Source organism: Anopheles moucheti, chromosome 3, assembly GCF_943734755.1.
Source record: "Anopheles moucheti chromosome 3, idAnoMoucSN_F20_07, whole genome shotgun sequence".
Classification (NCBI taxonomy): Eukaryota; Metazoa; Arthropoda; class Insecta; order Diptera; family Culicidae; genus Anopheles; species Anopheles moucheti.
This window is the reverse complement of record NC_069141.1, coordinates 80,148,187-80,170,738: the sequence shown is the minus strand read 5'-3', so window position 1 is coordinate 80,170,738 and position 22,552 is coordinate 80,148,187. Positions and strand designations below refer to the sequence as shown.

General features: G+C 44.9%; 1 protein-coding gene across 5 annotated transcripts in view; it reads left to right on the top strand.

The window, feature by feature from the left end:
* LOC128301585 (protein boule) overlaps positions 1–22,552 on the top strand; it is a 54,166-nt gene that overhangs the window by 15,790 nt on the left and 15,824 nt on the right. For 4 of the 5 annotated variants that reach the window (XM_053038148.1, XM_053038149.1, XM_053038150.1 and 1 more), the window contains 4 exons: positions 19,605–20,701; positions 21,380–21,533; positions 21,645–21,877; positions 22,047–22,102. In XM_053038148.1, coding sequence (XP_052894108.1) covers positions 20,604–20,701; positions 21,380–21,533; positions 21,645–21,877; positions 22,047–22,102 — 541 coding nt within the window. In that variant the 5' untranslated portion in view covers positions 19,605–20,603. The remainder of the gene's footprint in view (positions 1–19,604; positions 20,702–21,379; positions 21,534–21,644; positions 21,878–22,046; positions 22,103–22,552) is intronic. The other variant, XM_053038151.1, reaches the window with a different exon arrangement.

The window sequence follows — 22,552 nt, the reverse complement described above, 5'->3', positions numbered from 1 at the left end:
CTCAACATTTTTAAAACCTACAAATCATTCGGTTCAATCATTTTAATTGCTGAAGCTATGCGTGAAGAAGTGAGCTTTATTTACTTTGTTGCAGAGGCTAAATTCCTTCCACGGAGCTTGTTGTTTTTCAGCGTTGCTAATGCACTGTGCCCCTCCATCAACAAGCGTCGTTGAGCAAATCGTTCGATCTTGTAGCTGAAGATCGCATGCTGCTGCTTAGGCGCGACCACTCACAGGAATGTGGTGTGCCCTCCAGTGTGCGTGAGAGTGGATGCACAAAAAAGTGGGGAATTCGTCTAGCGTGTGCGTGTGGCGCACGCGAAAGCTTCACGCGTGCAACATTAAGCATTTTTTTCATCCGCCGTTTGTGCGTCTTAAGCAGATTGGAGTTTTTGTTTGGGAGATTTGTTTGTTTGATTTTTTTTTTGTACATACCGCACACCAACGGCCACAAACGGTGGCTGACGACTGCTTGGGAGAGAGAGTGTTGCTCCTTTCACTTTCCATCATTGCTGTTCGGTTGATCGAACCACGGTTGGAGATTCTTGCCCGTGTATGGATCGGGGGTCCGTATTGCCCGGAGCGATTAGGAGCGATCTCCTACGGCTGGTGGCCCTCGTTTCCAATCGAGAGAGTTCAATGTTGAATCAGACGAACTATATTTATAATAAGCTGTTTTCATTTGATCATTTCTTACTGCTGTCAAGTTCCATTTTGTTTCATATTATTCGATACTTTAGTATGGAATGTGTACAAAACATGACTACTAGATAGATCCTTTATTGTACTATAATTTTTGTCGTAGATTAATCCCACTTTTATAGCACACTTTGGAGCATCAAATACTGAGTAAGCTATAATTTGGTTATTTTAAACCGTAATTTAAATTACTTTTCCAAACCCCAATCATTTGCGGAAAGGAACTTGCAATAGCGACTTTGTACTCTTAAAAACCATAATTTAATTAGAGATCACCACAATCTTACCCTCGCTAAAACATATCCTTCGACCGGTTCACATCAACGACGAATGTCACTTTCTTACAACCAACGAAAAGCCTGTCCGGTCTTCGTACCTTTTGGGATTTGCTGCTGTTGGAAAGCTTTTTTGGTGTGCGAAGCCTCCGTGAAATAAGGCAATTAAATTTTCATATTTTCCTACCCACACGGGACTAAACCCTGCGATGGCTAGCGTGGGCACCCGAAGGGTATAGGTCGTGTTTTATTATTGTCATTAAAAAGCATTACTCAAACATGCGGAATGGGGTGGGTTTTTCCGGGTCGTCTTCCCATCCAGCTCGATCCCGTAGGAGGGAACCATTTTATATCCTGGCAGCAGCTCCCGCCCGCCCTTTGCGAGTCGTCGAGGACCTTTTAAGATTTTCCTGACCGTCTAATGCTATTATGATGCCACGCTCCTGGTGTAGTTCATGCTGGTGGATCGTTGCCCGTCTCAAGTGAGCATAAGAAAGAAAGAAACCGAGAGGGCGGTGAATAGGGCCTGAATCCAAAATCCATCCAGATCATGGGATCAAGGGGAGGGGGTGGATAAGATACGCCGGGTGGACTCTGGCAGTGGGTGGGAGTTCTATTTACATTTTCCACCGACCCATCTTCACAAGGTTTGATGTCCCCAAATCATACTTCATTTTATTCTCCCCTAATAATGTTTTCCGTATGCCCGCCCCCGGCCGGGAGTTTCATGCTCATGGTCGGCCCGCAAAGGCCGTATTTACGTTTAATGGGTTTAGTAGTGTGAGAAGAAGACGTTTTGTTGTCGGATGATTATTTACCGTGCACTTCCGCTGTGGCTAGAGTATTGATCAATAAATTATGTTTAATTAATTTAAAGTATTTATTTTGCTTCATCGTATTGTTACAGACAAATTTATTGCAAGGATGCTTTCTGCAGGTAATAATTTACCTTGCTATTATTTATAAATTTTCATTTTTTTTTCTAAAGCCCAAAAACTTATAGCACAATTTCTGAATTATGATTTGTGAATCATTTTTATAGCATTGATCACTATATTTTATTTATTTTAACAAGTCGTATGTACTTATTTATATTATTTATTATTAATCAATACGTGAACCGAATTCATATTCGTTTTTTTTCTCTGCTACATTATGAATTAGGATTGATTTATTTCGTTTGTACGGTTTTGTTTTTCCCTCGCCGTGTGTAACGCACACGTGTTCATTTATGTTCGACGTGTCATTCAGATTGCGCTAGCACTGGTTTGTGCGCCACACATCATCCCCTTCCGCCCAGCATTCTTTCCCTTCATGGGCGTGTGTGTGTGTGTGTGCGTCTAAAACTTTCTTCCACGCCTCGTATGTACGAATGGGATTGTGGGTTTCTCTTTCCTTTTTGCACTATTGCTCAAAGCTTTTGGGGCTCATTCATCTTCTTCGGCTTTGCAGTGATGTTAGTGGTGGTTGCAGCAGTAGTAGTAGTAGTAGTAACAGCATCACTGAAGTCTCACTGACGGCATCCATCCCACCACGGGAACACCGTAAGGTAACTTTTACTTTCCACCCTTGTCTCCATCATCTCCGGATGATGCTACCAAAGTTGTTGTTGTGTTTTTGTTACGCTTTGTTTTGCGTTTCTCGATTGATTGGACCAAACATTGTTGGGCCCTTGCGGTGGGTGGGGCCCTAGTGCACCTGTATCGAACGTCCTGTGGAATCGCGGAAAAGTACGATATAAAGCGGAGCCGAAATAATAAAATAAACCACCCCGCCAAGTGTGACAGTTTGATGAGCTTTTCCATTTCCACATCCCGGCTGGCAGGGGAACTGTTACGTTTCCATTTCCCCCCTTTAAAGCTGTGTGCTGTTCCATTAAAGGGAACATTTTTAGTTAGCTTTTTTTACGTGAAGGAACTTATCTTCTTTTTTTCGGTTCGAACTTTCTACACCACAAAATTGTTCTTCCCCTTTTTGCTTACCCTTCTTTGTAGGGCAGATAATCGGCCCTCGTGTATTCCCAAGGGCCAGATCCTAACTGTCCCTTTCCGCCACGGAGCCTTCCCTGACCGCCCACGCCCCGTTCCACCGCAATCAACCACAGCTTCCGGGGTTTGTTTTGCTCGAGTGTTGTGTTTTTCTTTATGTTTTATTTGTTTTTCGCCATTTCGGACCGGTGGCGCAATCTTTACGTGCTGTATCTTTCCGTTCTATCACGGCGGTGGCGGCGGTACGAAATTCAATGAAATTAGCATGTTCTGAATGAAGCAAGGATCGTGTAGGGCAGGGAAGGGAAGCCGGATATGTATCGGTACGGTCCGGGATGCGGTCCATTCTTTTCGTTGCGTACAGCACGATGATGCGCGTAGTAGGGTGGACAAAATTGAAAAGAAAACGACCAACTGTATTATCTGTCCCTAAATGTGCACCGAAACAGCCTAACAAAACCGGGATTTTTTTTTGGCTGTTGTAGCTGTTGTTGATGCTCTCATCTCATCAGTGCGAGAATGGAGAGTTTATTTCGTCGTACGATTTTCGCATGAGATAAACAAAAGCTCATTGAAGAGGGTAACTTTTCATGAAGGGCAAAGGTATTCGAGGAAACTGTTCTACTGTACCGTAGTTTACTTATGAGTAGTTCAATTTGACAAAAATATTAGTACTTTGTTTAGTATAATGCTGAAAGGCAGTCAATTACTTCAACAATTTTCAAAAAAGTCGTTTGAAATGTGAAGAAAAATAAGGCAAAGTGAGAAAAAGATGAATACTTCATACAACATAGTAATTCCTTTTGGAAAGACTTAGGTTTTATATTAACCTATAAAGTAAAGTATATCTGAAGAAAGTACAATATTTCGCTTAAAAATATTATAAGGAAGACAAAAAAATAATAGTAAAATTAAACATAAATTCCACCACGCAGTCGAAATAAAGCTTAAGCTCTTCTCACGGCACGAACGCGCCCAGTTACGTAAAAGCATTCCGATGGAGGTCCCTCCATCCCCCCTCTCCCCCATGGCCTGGCGACAACGAAAAATAAAAAGGAAATGGATGTACGTTCCAAAATCTAAAGCCAGCACCAAAAATGCCAGCCTGCGCTTGTTTCTCCTGTCCTGCTAGCCCACCGTAGCGCCACTTAAACCCTTCAGATAATGATAAAGAGTAAGAGATATTATGTTGTTTCAGGACAAAGAACGCCAGGGCTCCTTAGTGCAAATGGGAGGGTGGGTAGTTAGGTGCGGGATGGGGGGGGGGGGGGGGGGTTGCCCGTGTTGTGCCCCATGGTACCGACGATCCGGCACCGAAAAATGTTCCATCTTAGGTGAGAGCGAGAGCGCGAGATGACAACGAGATACGGGACACGCGTGTGTACAATGGGAAAATCCCGTAGACGCAGTTTTCCCTGGCCAGTAGCGGGGACTGGGTGGTATGGGTACTTGGGACGCAACCCGCACCTCCACACGTTTGCGCCTAGAACCGGGGTTTTACGACGTGCAGGCAGGGATAGTATCAGGAGTCACAACCACTAACAACGGTGCCGGAGTATCAGCGCGCCGCCAGGGCATTCGGAGAGAATGGGCATTTGTTCTCGAGCCGGGCGATTTAACGCTGCTGGTGTAATGTTTCGACTTGTTTCGGGTCGTGTGCTGCAAATTGGAGTAAAGAGATCCTGCAAAGATACTGCACACACAAGCGAGCGAGAGGCAAATAGGTCGAGAAAAGAGAGAGAGAGAGATCGTGGTGGATATGATTTTCCGATCTCACAAAACGTCTTTTACCATCAGAGGGAGGGAAAAACTAAGCCACAGCAGCAGAACCATTGGGAAAAGCGAATTTTTGGACCCATTTCTCATCAAGCAGTAAATGGCCAGAGGGGGGGGGGGGGGGGGGGGAGGTAAAACGAGCAAGAGAGCAAGTAGGAAGAAAGCAAATGTAGTTCGGAGAAATGTTACATCTCGAGTTTTCCAACCTAGAGTCAGAACCCTTGGGTGTGGGTTTAGAATATCGACGAGAAAAGAAAATGCAGAGAAGAGAATGCCTCTGCGAGATGGCATGGCAATGCAATGTGGATACACAATAGTTTTTCCCACGTGGCCTTCCAACCCCCTTTCGGCACCCTACCCCACCACCCTTCCTGGTTATTGTTCCAGGTATGTGTGGAGGGTTTAAAATATCGATTTTTCCTGCCCGCCGCCGGTAGTATCGGTCACAGGGTGCGCGAGGCAGGGAACGGCGTTTGTAACACTTTCAAACACCACCGTCACCGTCGCCACCGGTGCCACTTGCTGGAGAAATGCTTGGATGCCTGGAGGAGGTGTGCTGCCACCGGATATGCTAGAATGTGTTGGTGAAGGACGAAGGATTCGCTGCTGCTGCTACTACTACTACTCCTTCCCAATAAGGCCAGCGAGTCCTTCACCTCCCGATGGTTGGGCCGGGTGTGTGTAGCTTCGTTCGGTGTTATTATGATGATTTATTATCTGCCGTGCATTACATCAACAAGAAAGCCATTGCCGTTGCGCTCGGTACGGCGTGCACTAAAATGTACGTTACATCCGTCATCTGTGTCCGTTTGTAGGAAGCTAGCGAGCTAACAAAAGGATGCAGCGGTGTGCTGATCGGTGGGCGAGCGCAACAATTTCTATTCGTGCTGGCTGGTTTTTGTTGAAGCAGAACAAAAATTAGCACTCTGCACGCACATTCGATCGCACGATCAGGTGTGGAGCCTGTTTCGAGCAGGATTTCGTTATGTCGTTGCAACGGACTATATTTTATGGCAAGATATTTCACTAAATCACATGCTATATTTTTCATTTTAAATTATGTTTATACTACTGCTGTAATCCTGAAAGTATTTAATGTTTATTTTTAACCTCCAGGCTTAATTAACGTGTAATTTTACTCCTTGGTATAAAGGCTCACTAGGCTTAGGAGTCTTATTTCTACAATTTTTATTTTCTATGATCGGTTTCGAATAATGTTTTTGGGAAATTATTTTCCTCCATTCGGGCAGCATTGGAAAACTGTCTGCCCAACACTCGCTATCGTCCGCAACGTCAATGGTTTCATTTCGTTACACAGTACCATGCTCATCAGACCGAAGAAGAGATTACTTAAAGTTCCCAAAATCCCCGGATCGCTCGTACACAAATCCGTACCCGCATTCTGTCGTAGGACATTTCGTATCCCCACGGCCAGAAGGAAAAAAAATGTCAATACTCCACAAAGATACGAAAAATTCACAATGGATCGTCGCCCAAACTCAAAAAAAAAAATACTCAAGGGATGCGCAAAAAGACAAACGTTGAAAAAATTAAAAGCTCTCGCGTCAGGACGAATTATTAACGCCGTAATGTTTGCCATGCCCGCCCTTTGGTCTTCCCCGCTTTTTCTCTTGTTCTCTTTCGCTCACTCTTTTCTCATTTGTTTGTTTTGCACTTGTTTTCTTTCTCCAGCTCATTTGACAGTCTTTACTGCTGGATTTGTAAGGTTTTTTTTTTATTCTGTGCTTCTTTCCGCCCTTTTGTCCCTTGGTTTTTATTTCGTTAACACCAACCCGCAGCAGGTTTGGGTGGGATAAAGGAAATTCGATTTTCATTAACGTTTGTGCTTTGCGTTCCTTTTCCGTTTCTCACGTGCTGGTGGTGGCAGACGAATCCATACCCAAGAGTCGACTCGATATTTCGTGTTCGTTGCGCTCGTTTGCAGGTAATAATTACACCAATTACCCGCTGTCATGGGTATTTTTCCAAAAGTTTCGACTCAGGTGCAGACGATGGGGGGTGCCGGTAGTAATTCACACCTTGTTCATGGGGTGGTTTAACGTGTTTGAGGGGGGGCGTGTGTGATTTGTTGCGATTGTTGCCATTTGCCAAAAATTAATGTTTGGACGCGTTGGTTAATCATGCATCATCGATTTTATTTGTCCCTTGAGAGGTATAATGAATGGTAAACTTGAAGATCACATAAATAAGACATAAGACCGAACTTTAAGGATGTTTATAGTAATGCAGAAATGATGTTTATAGTTAAAACTCTACCGTAATTATAAAGTTAATTTACGAGCAGCACGGAGATGTACTAATTTGATCACTGAGTATATTCTTATTATCTTGTGCTGATTTTAATTGGCCCTGTACTTCTGTTGTACATTAAGAATGGTTTCTATTAATCTAATTTGATACATTTTGGGTTTTTTTCTCCAATTAGCTACCCAGTTTATGTGTAACTATCAGAAACATTCGTAATTTGTTAATTAATAAGATCCAACGTTACTGTTGACTCGTTTTAAAACTAACATCAACAGAACAGAACTGCGTGCGTAGGTAAAAACGCAATCCCTGCTAGTAACATTGTTTGCTAACTCTTCGTCTGTAATGAAAGGTTTCTGGCTGAGTACCACCGTAAAGTTTGCCACTCCGGGGGTACGAAAGGGAGGTTTTTGTTTGCCTCCCCTCTGCTAGTAGTATTACCCCGACACAAGAACATCGATCCGACCGAACAAATGGAGGCTCGGCTTGAAGTTAATTTGATTCGATTTCGGCCACGGTTTGGTGATAGCGAAAAGTTTGCTGAATTGTGGTGGAAAAGCCACGGCCAAAACGCTGCCAGGCTGCCTTCGCGCATCGAAAGTTACATCGAACTAACTTTCGGTGCTGATTGGGCACGCGAGAGTAGTGGACGGGTAGGTTAATTCTATGAATAAATAATCCTTACTCCTAATTCCGTCAACTTCGCCGGGCCCGGGAGTGAACCGGATTAGGATTAGGGCGGGAAAACCTGCTGTGTGCGCTATCACATTTCGCTGTTCGGGGTGTGAATTATAGCGTACCATGCGGGAGGTTGTCATTCTTTGCCATCATCATCCTGGCAGGGAAGGTTAGAATATCGGCGTTTAACTCTTCTGTCCCAACGAAGGGGGATAGTCTCCCGGAGTGGCTGTTGCCTCTAACACGAGCTCCTATGGATCGTATGGCAAAGTTGGTAGATTAATTTTTTAAATATTCATTTACGATCTCAACTGCTCTCCGCTGCTTCGCCTGTGAGTTGTTTCACTAGAAATTTACAGCCGCATGCGGGATAAATATTCGATGTGTGCTTCATAGTTTGCTTTCACGCCGCTTGCATCGAAACGGTGGCAGAACGCTTTAATAAACTAACAACATTTGATTAGATTGGATTTACGATACGCAAAATTGTCGGTAAAAAGGAGCAGAGTGTAAGGATTTCACCGAAGGAAGTGAAGCGTTCCAGCCGTGATTCCGGGTGTCTGAAGGAAGCGTCCTTGCATGAGCCAATCGCCACGAAAAGTTTCGCGCGTCGAATGTCTGTTCTGGTCCATGGGCCACCCATTTCCCAACATGGCCACCATATTCGCAACGGAAATCGATCGCGACCGACCGAATAGGACACCGTAGTGTGTGCTGCGAAATCGTTCGAAAATTGTGGCACATATATCGAATGAATAATTCATGCTCGTCGTCCTCATCTCGTTCCCTGCTATTGGGCTGGATAGATGATGCTGAAGAGCAATAACGATGGGCAATATAAATATGGTTCCCCGTTACATACCGTCGGTACGGGGGAGCTGTATGTATGTACCTAGGACAATTTACACTCAACCTTCGCACAATCAAAGCGAGATATATGGACTCTGAGGTATCCGCGTGTTGCGGAATGGCTAGCGAACGAACCATTTGAATTGGTCCATTTTCAATCCGCACCTACTCGCCTCCTGTCCGATGGGAGAACTGGCCTGACCCAGCTCGGTATTGTAGTTTTGTTTTGCTGCCATTTTTATATTTATTTCGCGTTGCAGCGCCACCACACTCTGTCGCCTCAGCACCGGTGTGAGGATGTCCTCATCAAGGACGGGCAATGGTCAGATTTGTTGCTAGGAGGACCGAACAGCCGGGACCGCGTTCCATTTTGTCCCGCTGTTCCTAGAGCCCACAATGGGTGCACAGTGATAGAATGTCGATCTCGTTTAACCTCCAACCTTCCAACCGGGAATTGCAATGCCGCTCTTCGAAACTACACATAAAAAAAGTGCTATAATGTAAGCCATAAAAAAATTAATGCAATGAACACGTCGAACACGAAAAGTTTTCCATGGAAAAGTGCGCATGACGATGGGCGAAATAAAACAGCCTTAAAACAGTGTATGTGTTGCGGGGGGAAAAAATATAATTGGGCATTTTTTTGTGTTGCGCAATAAGAAAATCAATTCACAGTACTGCTGGCTGTGGAAAAGGTGATGTGTTAATTTCGTTGTTAGGCTGTTGCGACTACGTCAGAAATTATAGTACTTGATTCCATGTTGAAATATACTATGGTATGGCGCCATCTATTGCATAATAACATAAATCAACTCTCTCACATATCAGACCAATAATAATAACTTTACCTGCCTTAAAACGGACAGGATTGTCCAGTGTCGTTCTCATGACGTGAATAGCACATAGGAAAATGACGAATTTAAGTGTGCTATAAGATAGTTAAGTAGAAACCATGAAGATCCTTCTCCTTTTAGCATCTAATCAGTATCCTTCGAAGGAACTTTCTTTCGTTTAAACGACTCAGTCAATTTGATCCATTGTTCAACAGGAGCAATGTTTTGAGACTACAATAACTGTACTAAAATACACATGTATGTGTAATTTTTAAGTTAAATTGCGCTATAATGTGATCATTCCCTTTCTTCAGGATTCTTTTCGATCTACTAGAAATAGGGCTATAGATGTATCATACTAATGTGATCATTATTTTAAGAACTCAATTGTCTTATAGTAGATGATCTTCGATGATTCCAAACATATGCTTGCAATACACCAACGAATATTCGATACCCTTCTATACGTAGTATACTTTGGACTTAGATTTCTCTAGAATAATCTCATCTTTATTTAAGTTCTTATGTGTTTTAGTAAACCTCAGAACAGTGAATCAAACAGTTCCTAACGAAATTCTATCACATGCAGCTTTAAGATTGAAAAGAACGCCTTCGACCGTTTCAGTGCCCGGGTGTCTCTTAAACCATAGCCCCATCCACGTTTCGAAATTATATAAATTTGGCCATAACACAACAGTGTCTGGAGATAACTAATGTTCTTTAGCAGCATAAAAGACAAACCGAGCCATTGAGTGCCTTCAACCGTACGCCTTCAAGAGAGGACCGTTCCAGCTTAAAACACACAAAAGCCAACCGTTTGTAGTAACAATTCAATGAACGTTCAGCAGCAGAAAACTCATTATGATGAGCTTTCTGAGCTGCACTACACTCCTGTTCGGTTACGTTCAACAGGAACCAGAGTGGACCTTCTGCATCTCTTAGTCGATTGTGACAATATTTTCTTCCTTTGCCCAGCGTTTACTCCCCCTCCGTACCCATTAACCATGGCGCTGCTGTGTGTTTATATTCGCAATATTCCGCTAGGTGTGCCTTCTGGGGGGTTGAGAGTTGTTTTCCCCCGAACTGTTGTCTGCTCCAATACCTGGTTCTATTTCTGGCAGGCATCTCTCACCCGGCAGCACCAGACGCTTTGTCTCCGAGGACGTAGAAAGACACCGGTTTGTCGTTTCACCCGGGTGGGACGACACGGCTAAGATCGTATCGTATCGCTGACGAGAACGGAGGAAAGAAAACGAGCATTAAAAAACAAAAAATAATCATCGAGGCTGTACAAGCATCTCTTCATCGTCAATATGCTATTAGTTTAAAAAGTTGTCTCTTTTCTTTCGCTCAGACGATCGTCTGGGAGCAAACCGATGGCAAAGATGATGCAGCAAGCGGGGGAACTTCGGTCACTTCTGGAATCGATCGAGCACATAAAACCCTTTTCTCTTGTCTACTCCTCGTTTTTATGGGGCAGAACGGGAAGACAAAATCTGGATTGCATATACTCATCAAGGAAGGACGTCCCCCCCCCCCCCCCCCATGTACACAAACGGGGGAGTCATATGGACGAAATTGGAAAATTGTGGAAAATCTATTTGGCCCTCCGTGGGGAAGAGGCAAAATACAGGAGAGCTACCAGCTGGTAAACGGTGTGACACGAACCACTGTCCCACGTTCTTCGCTCCTTCGTTCCTTCCCTTTATTTGCCCGTTCAATCAACGTATATTGGAGACAAACATTAAACATACGGCGTACATGCATGCTCCCCCAAACACACTCACAGAGAGACTATAAAAAAGTTATTAAATTAGTGGTGCTTTCTGGCACGGTGCCTTCTGGAGCACAATATGCTTTTGGGGCCGGATGGTCTGTTGTGGGACGAGATAGAACATTTGCATGTCGGAAGTGAGCGTAACATTAACCAATACTGCGACACATACCCACCAAAGGTGCCCCGTTTAACGCGGTCAGGAGCACTGGGTGCATATTGTCCGACAACAACAGCTCACAGGCTCACAAATTCCGACTGAGGGGAGACATCCTTTGCAGTGTCCTGCCAATCCGGTACTCAGTGCAGCGCAGCTTCGGATGTTTGTGGAGGTTTAGACGCGGTAAGAACATGACCAAAAACCAAAACAAGCTCCACCGCACCCCAAACCGGAACGGTGGCAAGAATTTTCAATTTTCGTGCGTTCATGGCTATTCCGGGAGGTTGTGTGGTGTGCAGCTCAAGGCAAAACAGTTGTGTCTTTAGTAAAAAAAATCGGTCAGATTTGTGGGACCGATCGATCGTTTTTTTTTTGGGGTTCAAATTGAGAAAATCATTAGCTGACCAACTTCGCTTCTGGTTCCTGGATAGCCTTTTGCTACCTTGTACATGTTTTGGTTAGCCTATCCGGATGTGCTGGTGTGTGTTCCCATGGAACAATGTTAATCCGCACCATCCGGTTCTTTATTGGGGGATCGAGGTTATTACGGTATCGTGGTGAGTAACAGCAAACGAAACGATAGATTTATCATCAATCCAGCCCAGGTTTGGCCGGATCGATGCCCGGGAAATTCTCATCCCCCCCGCCCCTTGTGGGGAGTGTGTGTGTGTGTGTTTTTGTGTGGTTCTTGAAGTTCGGTCCAATTTCGACTCCATCACCGACAGAGACTTGCACTTGGACGAGTGGTGGCATCTTTTGCTGCAGATGACATGTTTCGTTGCTGCTCCGATGCATCCTTGTGCCTATGACCTAGTTTTCTCTTCATCAGCAGCCAATTGTTGTTTGCCGTAGGACGTAGGCTTTCGGAGCAAATTCTCCATAAACCACCTACCGCCCTACCGCGTATGCTACTGATGCGCCGGAATCGTACCGGAAGTTGTCACAGCCATACCCAATCAGCGTTTGCTGCACTACCGTGTCTGTCTGTCTGCCTGTATCCGGGCAACTGTTAAACGCAATTAGTGTGGCATTTTTGGTGGCTCGATACAATAAATAATGCGCCCACAGATGGCGCATGCAGGTGGATGAAGAGGGACAAAGTTTTAAAGGATCTGAACTACACTTGGTTTGTGCTCGTGGCGCTGGAATGTATTGCGGCCATAGAATGTCAAACACACGCGATGATTAGCTGTCGGTTTGTGGAGGGAAATATCGGTACGCATCCCAGAGTTTCTTTAGCAGGAATTATTTCGCCTCGAAGAGGCAGCATGGGATGATCAGACATGGGAACATCAGACCAGTGACCTGTGAGATGAGTAGTAGACATTGACACACGCAACGGCCTGTCCCGGTTTGAGCAAGTGCAGCACAATTAGACAACTGCTTCGAAACGTGCTTATTTTGGGCTGAAACAATTAGAGCTACGTAATGAGCTTGCTAATGTTGCTCCTGAAACCAGTGGAGGATCAATCCCCTTGTCCGCCATCTTGACGGGGGAAGGGGGGGGCGGGGGATGGAAGATGTTACCTCTTGAACAACATGCTCTCCTGGTATCGGAAATCTGAAAACAGCTGGTTTGTATGAAAAACTAGTGTATAAACATTGCATACCTTACGGCGGAAAGTTGGTTGCAAAGTTAGTGTATTAACATTGCATACCTTACGGCGCAGTACCAGGAGCTACCTCTTCCGTGCATGCTCTCCTGGTACTATACATTCGGAAACTGGTAGTTTTCCAAGAAATTTTTAACGAACAATCCCTATTGCATTGCATACTATCAAACCCGTGAGAGCGATCGCTAGTGTAAGGAAGATGGATGAAACGGAAAGCATCCTTCATCTCGCTCAAACTTCCCGTCGGCTGGTACGAAATCCCATACAAACCAAGTATTTTCAGATTGCCGATACCAGGAATGCATCCACGGAAGAGGTAGCACTTTGTACAGCAATTTTGGTCGAAAACCGCCGAAATGTATGCAATGTTTAAACACTAACTTTCCCGTTGGTGGAGAAAACTTTCTTCGAAAACTACCAGTTTCCGAATGTATAGTACCAGGAGAGCATCCACGGAAGAGGTAGCTCCTGGTACTGCGCCGTAAGGTATGCAATGTTTATACACTAACTTTGTAACCAACTTGCAATGCAAGTTTGGTGCATTGAACAAACTTGCATGTACCAGCCGATCAAGATGGCGCGCAAGATGGCGCCCAACTTCATATGCAATGTTGAGCAACACTGCATACAACAAACTTGCATGCATATTCTTGCACTCGGAGAGCATCCAGGAGAGCATCCATCGCCGTGTCAATCGAGACAGAAAACTCGCAAAAATGACCAGTTTTTCCAGCTCCTGATACCAGGAGAGCATCCAACGCAGGAGGATGCTTTTTCCGTGTCGATTGAGACAGAAAACTCGCCAAAAATGACCAGTTTTTCAAGTTCCTGATACCAGGAGAGCATCCAACGTAGGAGGATGCTTTTTCCGTGTCAATCGAGACAGATAACTCGCCAAAAATGACCAGTTTTTCAAGCTCCTGATACCAGGAGAGCATCCAACGCAGGAGGATGCTTTTTCCGTGTCGATTGAGACAGAAAACTCGCCAAAAATGACCAGTTTTTCAAGCTCCTGATACCAGGAGAGCATCCAACGCAGGAGGATGCTTTGTCCGTGTCGATCGAGCCAGAAAACTCGCCAAAAATGACCAGTTTGTCAAGCTCCTGATACCAGGAGAGCATCCAACGCAGGAGGATGCTTTGTCCGTGTCGATCGAGACAGAAAACTCGCCAAAAATGACCAGTTTTTCAAGCTCCTGATACCAGGAGAGCATCCAACGCAGGAGGATGCTTTTTCCGTGTCGATTGAGACAGAAAACTCGCCAAAAATGACCAGTTTTTCAAGCTCCTGATACCAGGAGAGCATCCAACGCAGGAGGATGCTTTTTCCGTGTCGATTGAGACAGAAAACTCGCCAAAAATGACCAGTTTTTCAAGCTCCTGATACCAGGAGAGCATCCAACGCAGGAGGATGCTTTTTCCGTGTCGATCGAGACAGAAAACTCGCCAAAAATGACCAGTTTTTCCAGCTCCTGATACCAGGAGAGCATCCAACGCAGGAGGATGCTTTTTCCGTGTCGATCGAGACAGAAAACTCGCCAAAAATGACCAGTTTTTCCAGCTCCTGATACCAGGAGAGCATCCAACGCAGGAGGATGCTTTTTCCGTGTCGATCGAGACAGAAAACTCGCCAAAAATGATCAGTTTTTCAAGCTCCTGATACCAGGAGAGCATCCAACGCAGGAGGATGCTTTTTCCGTGTCGATTGAGACAGAAAACTCGCCAAAAATGACCAGTTTTTCAAGCTCCTGATACCAGGAGAGCATCCAACGCAGGAGGATGCTTTTTCCGTGTCGATTGAGACAGAAAACTCGCCAAAAATGACCAGTTTTTCAAGCTCCTGATACCAGGAGAGCATCCAACGCAGGAGGATGCTTTGTCCGTGTCGATCGAGACAGAAAACTCGCCAAAAATGACCAGTTTTTCAAGCTCCTGATACCAGGAGAGCATCCAACGCAGGAGGATGCTTTGTCCGTGTCGATCGAGACAGAAAACTCGCCAAAAATGACCAGTTTTTCAAGCTCCTGATACCAGGAGAGCATCCAACGCAGGAGGATGCTTTGTCCGTGTCGATTGAGACAGAAAACTCGCCAAAAATGACCAGTTTTTCAAGCTCCTGATACCAGGAGAGCATCCAACGCAGGAGGATGCTTTTTCCGTGTCGATTGAGACAGAAAACTCGCCAAAAATGACCAGTTTGTCAAGCTCCTGATACCAGGAGAGCATCCAACGCAGGAGGATGCTTTTTCCGTGTCGATTGAGACAGAAAACTCGCCAAAAATGACCAGTTTTTCAAGCTCCTGATACCAGGAGAGCATCCAACGCAGGAGGATGCTTTTTCCGTGTCGATTGAGACAGAAAACTCGCCAAAAATGACCAGTTTTTCAAGCTCCTGATACCAGGAGAGCATCCAACGCAGGAGGATGCGTTTTCCGTGTCGATTGAGACAGAAAACTCGCAAAAATGACCAGTTTTTCAAGCTCCTGATACCAGGAGAGCATCCAACGCAGGAGGATGCTTTTTCCGTGTCAATCGAGACAGAAAACTCGCCAAAAATGACCAGTTTGTCAAGCTCCTGATACCAGGAGAGCATCCAACGCAGGAGGATGCTTTTTCCGTGTCGATCGAGACAGAAAACTCGCCAAAAATGACCAGTTTTTCAAGCTCCTGATACCAGGAGAGCATCCAACGCAGGAGGATGCTTTTTCCGTGTCGATCGAGCCAGAAAACTCGCCAAAAATGACCAGTTTGTCAAGCTCCTGATACCAGGAGAGCATCCAACGCAGGAAGATGCGTTTTCCGTGTCAATCGAGCCAGAAAACTCGCAAAAATGACCAGTTTTTCAAGCTCCTGATACCAGGAGAGCATCCAACGCAGGAGGATGCTTTTTCCGTGTCGATTGAGACAGAAAACTCGCCAAAAATGACCAGTTTGTCAAGCTCCTGATACCAGGAGAGCATCCAACGCAGGAGGATGCTTTGTCCGTGTCGATTGAGACAGAAAACTCGCCAAAAATGACCAGTTTTTCAAGCTCCTGATACCAGGAGAGCATCCAACGCAGGAGGATGCTTTTTCCGTGTCGATTGAGACAGAAAACTCGCCAAAAATGACCAGTTTGTCAAGCTCCTGATACCAGGAGAGCATCCAACGCAGGAGGATGCTTTTTCCGTGTCGATTGAGACAGAAAACTCGCCAAAAATGACCAGTTTTTCAAGCTCCTGATACCAGGAGAGCATCCAACGCAGGAGGATGCTTTTTCCGTGTCGATTGAGACAGAAAACTCGCCAAAAATGACCAGTTTTTCAAGCTCCTGATACCAGGAGAGCATCCAACGCAGGAGGATGCGTTTTCCGTGTCGATTGAGACAGAAAACTCGCAAAAATGACCAGTTTTTCAAGCTCCTGATACCAGGAGAGCATCCAACGCAGGAGGATGCTTTTTCCGTGTCAATCGAGACAGAAAACTCGCCAAAAATGACCAGTTTGTCAAGCTCCTGATACCAGGAGAGCATCCAACGCAGGAGGATGCTTTTTCCGTGTCGATCGAGACAGAAAACTCGCCAAAAATGACCAGTTTTTCAAGCTCCTGATACCAGGAGAGCATCCAACGCAGGAGGATGCTTTGTCCGTGTCGATCGAGCCAGAAAACTCGCCAAAAATGACCAGTTTGTCAAGCTCCTGATACCAGGAGAGCATCCAACGCAGGAAGATGCGTTTTCCGTGTCAATCGAGCCAGAAAACTCGCAAAAATGACCAGTTTTTCAAGCTCCTGATACCAGGAGAGCATCCAACGCAGGAGGATGCTTTTTCCGTGTCGATTGAGACAGAAAACTCGCCAAAAATGACCAGTTTTTCAAGCTCCTGATACCAGGAGAGCATCCAACGCAGGAGGATGCTTTTTCCGTGTCGATTGAGACAGAAAACTCGCCAAAAATGACCAGTTTTTCAAGCTCCTGATACCAGGAGAGCATCCAACGCAGGAGGATGCTTTTTCCGTGTCGATCGAGACAGAAAACTCGCCAAAAATGACCAGTTTTTCCAGCTCCTGATACCAGGAGAGCATCCAACGCAGGAGGATGCTTTTTCCGTGTCGATCGAGACAGAAAACTCGCCAAAAATGACCAGTTTTTCCAGCTCCTGATACCAGGAGAGCATCCAACGCAGGAGGATGCTTTTTCCGTGTCGATCGAGACAGAAAACTCGCCAAAAATGATCAGTTTTTCAAGCTCCTGATACCAGGAGAGCATCCAACGCAGGAGGATGCTTTTTCCGTGTCAATCGAGACAGAAAACTCGCCAATTCGGAAATCCTGGTGCAATTTCGTTTATACTTTAAAGTCACAAAGTCGATATTCTTCTCTGCATTTAATTTATCTCATAGAAACAAATGTTTTATATAACCAAGGAAGGTAGTTTTGATCAATTTTTTTTGCTATAAATTTACTCTGCCGTTAGATTTTCAAAAATCGTACAATCGGCACAAATTTTTTGGGGCCCCCAACACGACGAGTCCCTGGGCGACCACCTACTCCACCTACCGTTCGATCCGCCGCTGGATTTGTCATATCACACGAAAGCTTTTCGGTGATTTTTTCGATGTGTTAAATGAAACTTTGTGATAAATGAGTAACAACAAAAAAGTCAATATACAGCAGTACCATTTTATTCAATATTTATTGTTATTTATCATGTTCTAAATGCTTTTCTATTACACTAAAACAATACGTAACAAAAATTCACTCTCAATGCATTGAAATATCCTCCAACCGATGCGATCGTTTGACCTACTACTGTGTCCGAAAAGTAAGGTGACACTAGATGTCAAATTTCGCGCACCTAAAGAAGCCTCTTGTTTTTATTTTTCGTTTGTCAATTTGTATGTTTTTGACACATTTGCCAAGTTTCAAGTCACAACATCAACCCGGCTAGTAGTGAAAATTTGTTTTCGGAGCTGCGCCATGTGTTTTTGTCCATATTGACCAAGTTGTTAAGTTTGTGGAACAGCGCACCTGTATCAAATTTTGTTTGCGCAATGAAATTAACGCTGCGGAAACATTGCGGATGCTACAAAAAGCCTTTTGGTAAGATTCTATGTCGAAGAAAAATGTGTACAATAGGTACAGTGTTTTCAAGAATGGCCGTGAGAAGGTCGAAGACGGGGACCGTCCGGGGAGTCCATCCACCTCGACCGACGACCCCTACGTTGTCCAAATCAAGGATTTGGTGGTCAACAATCGTCAGTTGACGATACGAGACCTTTCGGAAAGTGTTGGGATTTCCGGCCGGCGGAAAACGGCCGGATTTGTGGAAAAACTACAGCTGGTTGTTGCACCATGATAATGCGCCCTCCCATTGGGCCATCATTTTGAGGGAGTTTTTCACAACAACTGGCCCTCATATCGTTCCGCAACCGCCGTATTCACCAGATTTGGCAGCAGCCGACTTCTGGCTGTTCAACAAGCTAAAACGGCCGCTTCGGGGACACCGTTTTCACACTATCGAGGAGATAGAAGCCGCAGCGACGGCGGAACTATAGGCCATCCGTGCATCCGCGTTTTCCACCTGCTTCGAGGAGTGGCAGAAGAGGGGGAAGAGGTGCATTGCATCGGAAGGGGATTACTTCGAATGGAATGACCTTAATTTGGCCTAATAAAAAAACCATTTAGAAAAAAAACGGAAAGTCACTTTATTTTTCGGACACAGTAGTATATCATCATTCAGTGGTTTTGCAACCAGAACTAGAAGAAAAACTATTTCTTCCTTAATGAAACAGAACGCAAATCAAGCTACGCTATCATTAGCATGTATGAAGAGTGTGCAAGGAGGAGAGGTACATTTGGTACGCGCCCCTCAGGAGTAGTCATTTACTTTGAAAGCTTTCCATCAACTGCGGTGCATGTTGGAAATGGGTGGTACTTTACCTTCTTGAAGAACCTTCCGCCCGGTGTTGTGTGTATCCTGCGGGAGGCATTTATTTTGTTTTATTTTGTTACTTTCCCCGTTCAAGTAAGTGATAGCTCACTCTTTGCGCATTATGGGGGTAGTAGAAGGAAAATGGGGGTTCGTCTCTTGCCCGCCGTGGCACCGTAGCGAGAATACCGGGATACCGGGTGCGTCCATCAATCGTTGGCTCAAAGTCATCCGGAGACCATTGTTGTGATTTGTTTTTGCCTCGGAACTATACACATTTTCTTTCCATTTTTCCCCCAACGAACACATCCTTTTGCCTCTCCCTCTATCCCTTCCCACCCACAGGGTTCTATGTTTTTTTTACCTCAGTTTTCTTTTCCCGGCCCACCAACAAAAAAAAACAACAATTAAGAAAAAAAACTGTAGTCGTTAGTCACGGTGTTTTGTTGTTGCGTTTGCAATTGTTGCCATGTTGCTGCCGTTGTTGCCGTTTCTTGTTACACTTGTTGTTCACTGTTGCTGTTACTGTTGTGTTGTGTTCTTTTCTGTTTTGTTTTTATTTTACTATTGTGTTTTCTTCTTTTTTTTTCTTCTTCCATTTTTTTCTCTCAAAATCCCGCTCTCGACGGTGCGAACCTACCCCACTGTTGTTTCCATAAACTACACAACACAATACCCTCTCACGCGGTACTCGGTGTGCGTGTGTGTGTGTGTATATATATACGTATATCTTGATCTATTGTGTGTTATATGCATTTGATTCCTTTCTCTTGCGCACTGCAGCAATAGAGAGCAGTAGAAAGTGTGCGCGTGTGCCTCTTACGCATATACAGCGCGTGTGCATCTAAGCTACTAAGCACGGTACGGCATACAGCCAAAAGCAAATGACAACGAGAATTGTGACCTACCAGCAGATGGTGCAAAACTAACGGGTGCACGGGTAGTACTCGAAGCAAAAGCATTACAACGACGATAGAGCGCCCCACAAGCCCCAACCCAATCGGAACACACGCAAAAAAGGAATCGAACGGGAAGCTGCATTAAAGGACGAGAATCAATACGCAACGCACTCCCGACGCTGAAGGTGAATTGTATTGTTATTGTTGTTGCAGAATCCACACCTTCCTCACCCCAAAAAGAAACGCCAACAAACTAATGCTAAAACACGACGAAGCCTTTTGAGAAGCACGCGGAACGCGGACAAAATTGTTTCCAAACAAAGCTGCTTAAAGGAGAGAACACGAAAGACTCGCTTGACGTAAGAAAGGCAACAGGAAGCTTCCCGTGTCGTCGCGCGTAGTTGTGTCTTGTAGAGGAGTGACCATTTGTAGCTTTCCTTTTCTGTTGGCTAAATGCATCAAAACTTCGGCCACGGTAAACCAAAGCCATCGAAAACCGGCGGACGTGTTGTGTAAAGCACCCAAAGCACAAGAGGATAAAACTACCCCCACACACGAGCAGTAGAACCGTTTTGTGGAGCATCTTAACGGCGACGCTAAGATTAAAAGTCCCAAGTCCTCGTGTGCCCAGCTCACGGTATCGAGTCGAGTGGTAAAAACCTACTAGGACCCACTAGACGCGGTGTGGTCCACCTTCGAAGCACACGAAACAGAATCAAATACAGGCATAAAAGCACACTCAAACCCAAATATATACATATACGACAAACCCCCCCCGCCACCTGAGCCGACACCGACACATCACCGGTGCCATTTTTCTTCAGCAAAGGTAAAATCTCCCCCCGGCCTCACGACGGATCCGTATCCGGCAGCACTGCACAAAATGTCCATACCGACCCCGGCTGGACAGCTAGATGGGGCCCTGGCGGCCCCAAAGTACGGGACGCTCATACCGAACCGGGTCTTTGTCGGCGGTATCAGGTAAGTGCTGTTACACCACCATGTGTGTGTGTGTGTGTCCGCGCCTGTGTGTGTGTGTGTTACACTGAAGTGTTATTTTCCGGTTCCGTTACACTTTACTCATGTTCTCGTTTACGTTCCGTTTTGCGTTCTCTCGTTACAACTGTTTCTTTTTGCCGGCATTATATACGCAATGTGCGCGCATTCGTTCCATTTGTACATTACGAGTTCTTTACTTTGCAAAACAAAAAAAAAACATATTCATTTTGAAGTTTCTTCTTACCGTGTAAATGAGAGCATTCTACGTACAACGATTTAGTTTTGTATTTTAAATTAAAGATCCACAATGATCGTAAATAGATTCCAATTACAATAGCACATGTAACTCAGGACTTTAATCAGGATCTTAAGAGGGCGAATGGACATCAACCGTTCGGAAAATTCCATATTCGTCTCGATTCGATGCGAAATTGTCAATAAGCACTGAGTAAATGACTTTACCACATCCATGTTGGCAAACAAACCTTAACATGGGATGATGAACCGAATAGAATGAAAAAAAAATATAGCATACAGCAGGTGTGCCTCCGAATATATGACGAGATGTGCAAGCAGTACCTAACCGAATACGCAATGCTTTGTGTTTTTCTTCCGATTATTGCAATCCCTTGCGCCGGTCACACCTCCCATCCCCCACAGTGGCGATACGACCGAGGCTGAGCTGTGCCGTCTATTTTCATCGTACGGTAACGTCAAGTCGACGAAAATCATCGTGGACCGGGCCGGCGTCAGCAAAGGGTACGGTTTCGTGACGTTCGAAACGGAACACGAGGCACAGAAGCTGCAGAATGATGTAAGTGTCTGGTCGCAACCCAGCGACCGGGTTGAGCCTTTTTTTTCCGCGCTTCCATATCGTTTACCCGTTTGATGTTGTTTTTACAATTAACGTTACGATTCTATGCAGTGTGATTGCATTGTCCTGAGGGATCGCAAACTGAACATTGCGCCGGCAATCAAGAAGCAGACACTGTGCGCCACGAACGGTGCGGTGTACTATGCTGCCACCCCGCCAACGCCAGCCATCAACAATATTCCAATCGAGCAGTTCGCCACAGTCTACCCGCCAGGTGTGCCAACCATGTATCCTCCAACGTTGCCGTATCAGCCGTTCTACCAGTACTACAGTGTGCCAATGGTGAGTGTGCGAACCTAGCGTGAACGTCTTCCTGTGTGTGTTTTTTTTAAACTTCCTTTCGGGAATGGCAGTAAGAGGATCACACAAATGTAGCGATCTGCTTTATCAAGAGTGGAAGCAAATGTCAGTCGTGTTCTATATTATGTTTGTTTTTCTTTCTCCCCTATTGGTTCCCAATGCTTTTCCCCCACAGAACGTTCCCACCATCTGGCCTCAGAACTATCAAGGTGAGTAGAGTTGAGTGGATGCAGTTGCATGGCCCTTCAGTTTGTATAAAGTAGTAGACTTCAGGAGATCGTCCGTAAGAGCAGACGATCAGTAAATTATAAAACTTTAATCGGTCACTATAATGCTATGATCAATTTTGAGTAGATCACTTCTTATTGGTCCCATTATATGCAATGTCCTAACGATCGTAAGATCGTATCCATATCTCTTTTATAGCTACAAGTCGTACATAATCAATTTACTATTGTAATACTGATTTTTGCCATAACAGATCAACTCCTTTTTTATAGCATAAGCCATAAATTACGGAAAAGAGTGTTATGTGCTAAAACCGATTTAAAACGATCGTTCTTTCTATTACTTTATTATTGAAGGGTGAATGCCACTACTACTTAAAGTTAACAACCTAACCTTAACAGCTGTCTCATCCTGTCTCTGTGAACGTATAC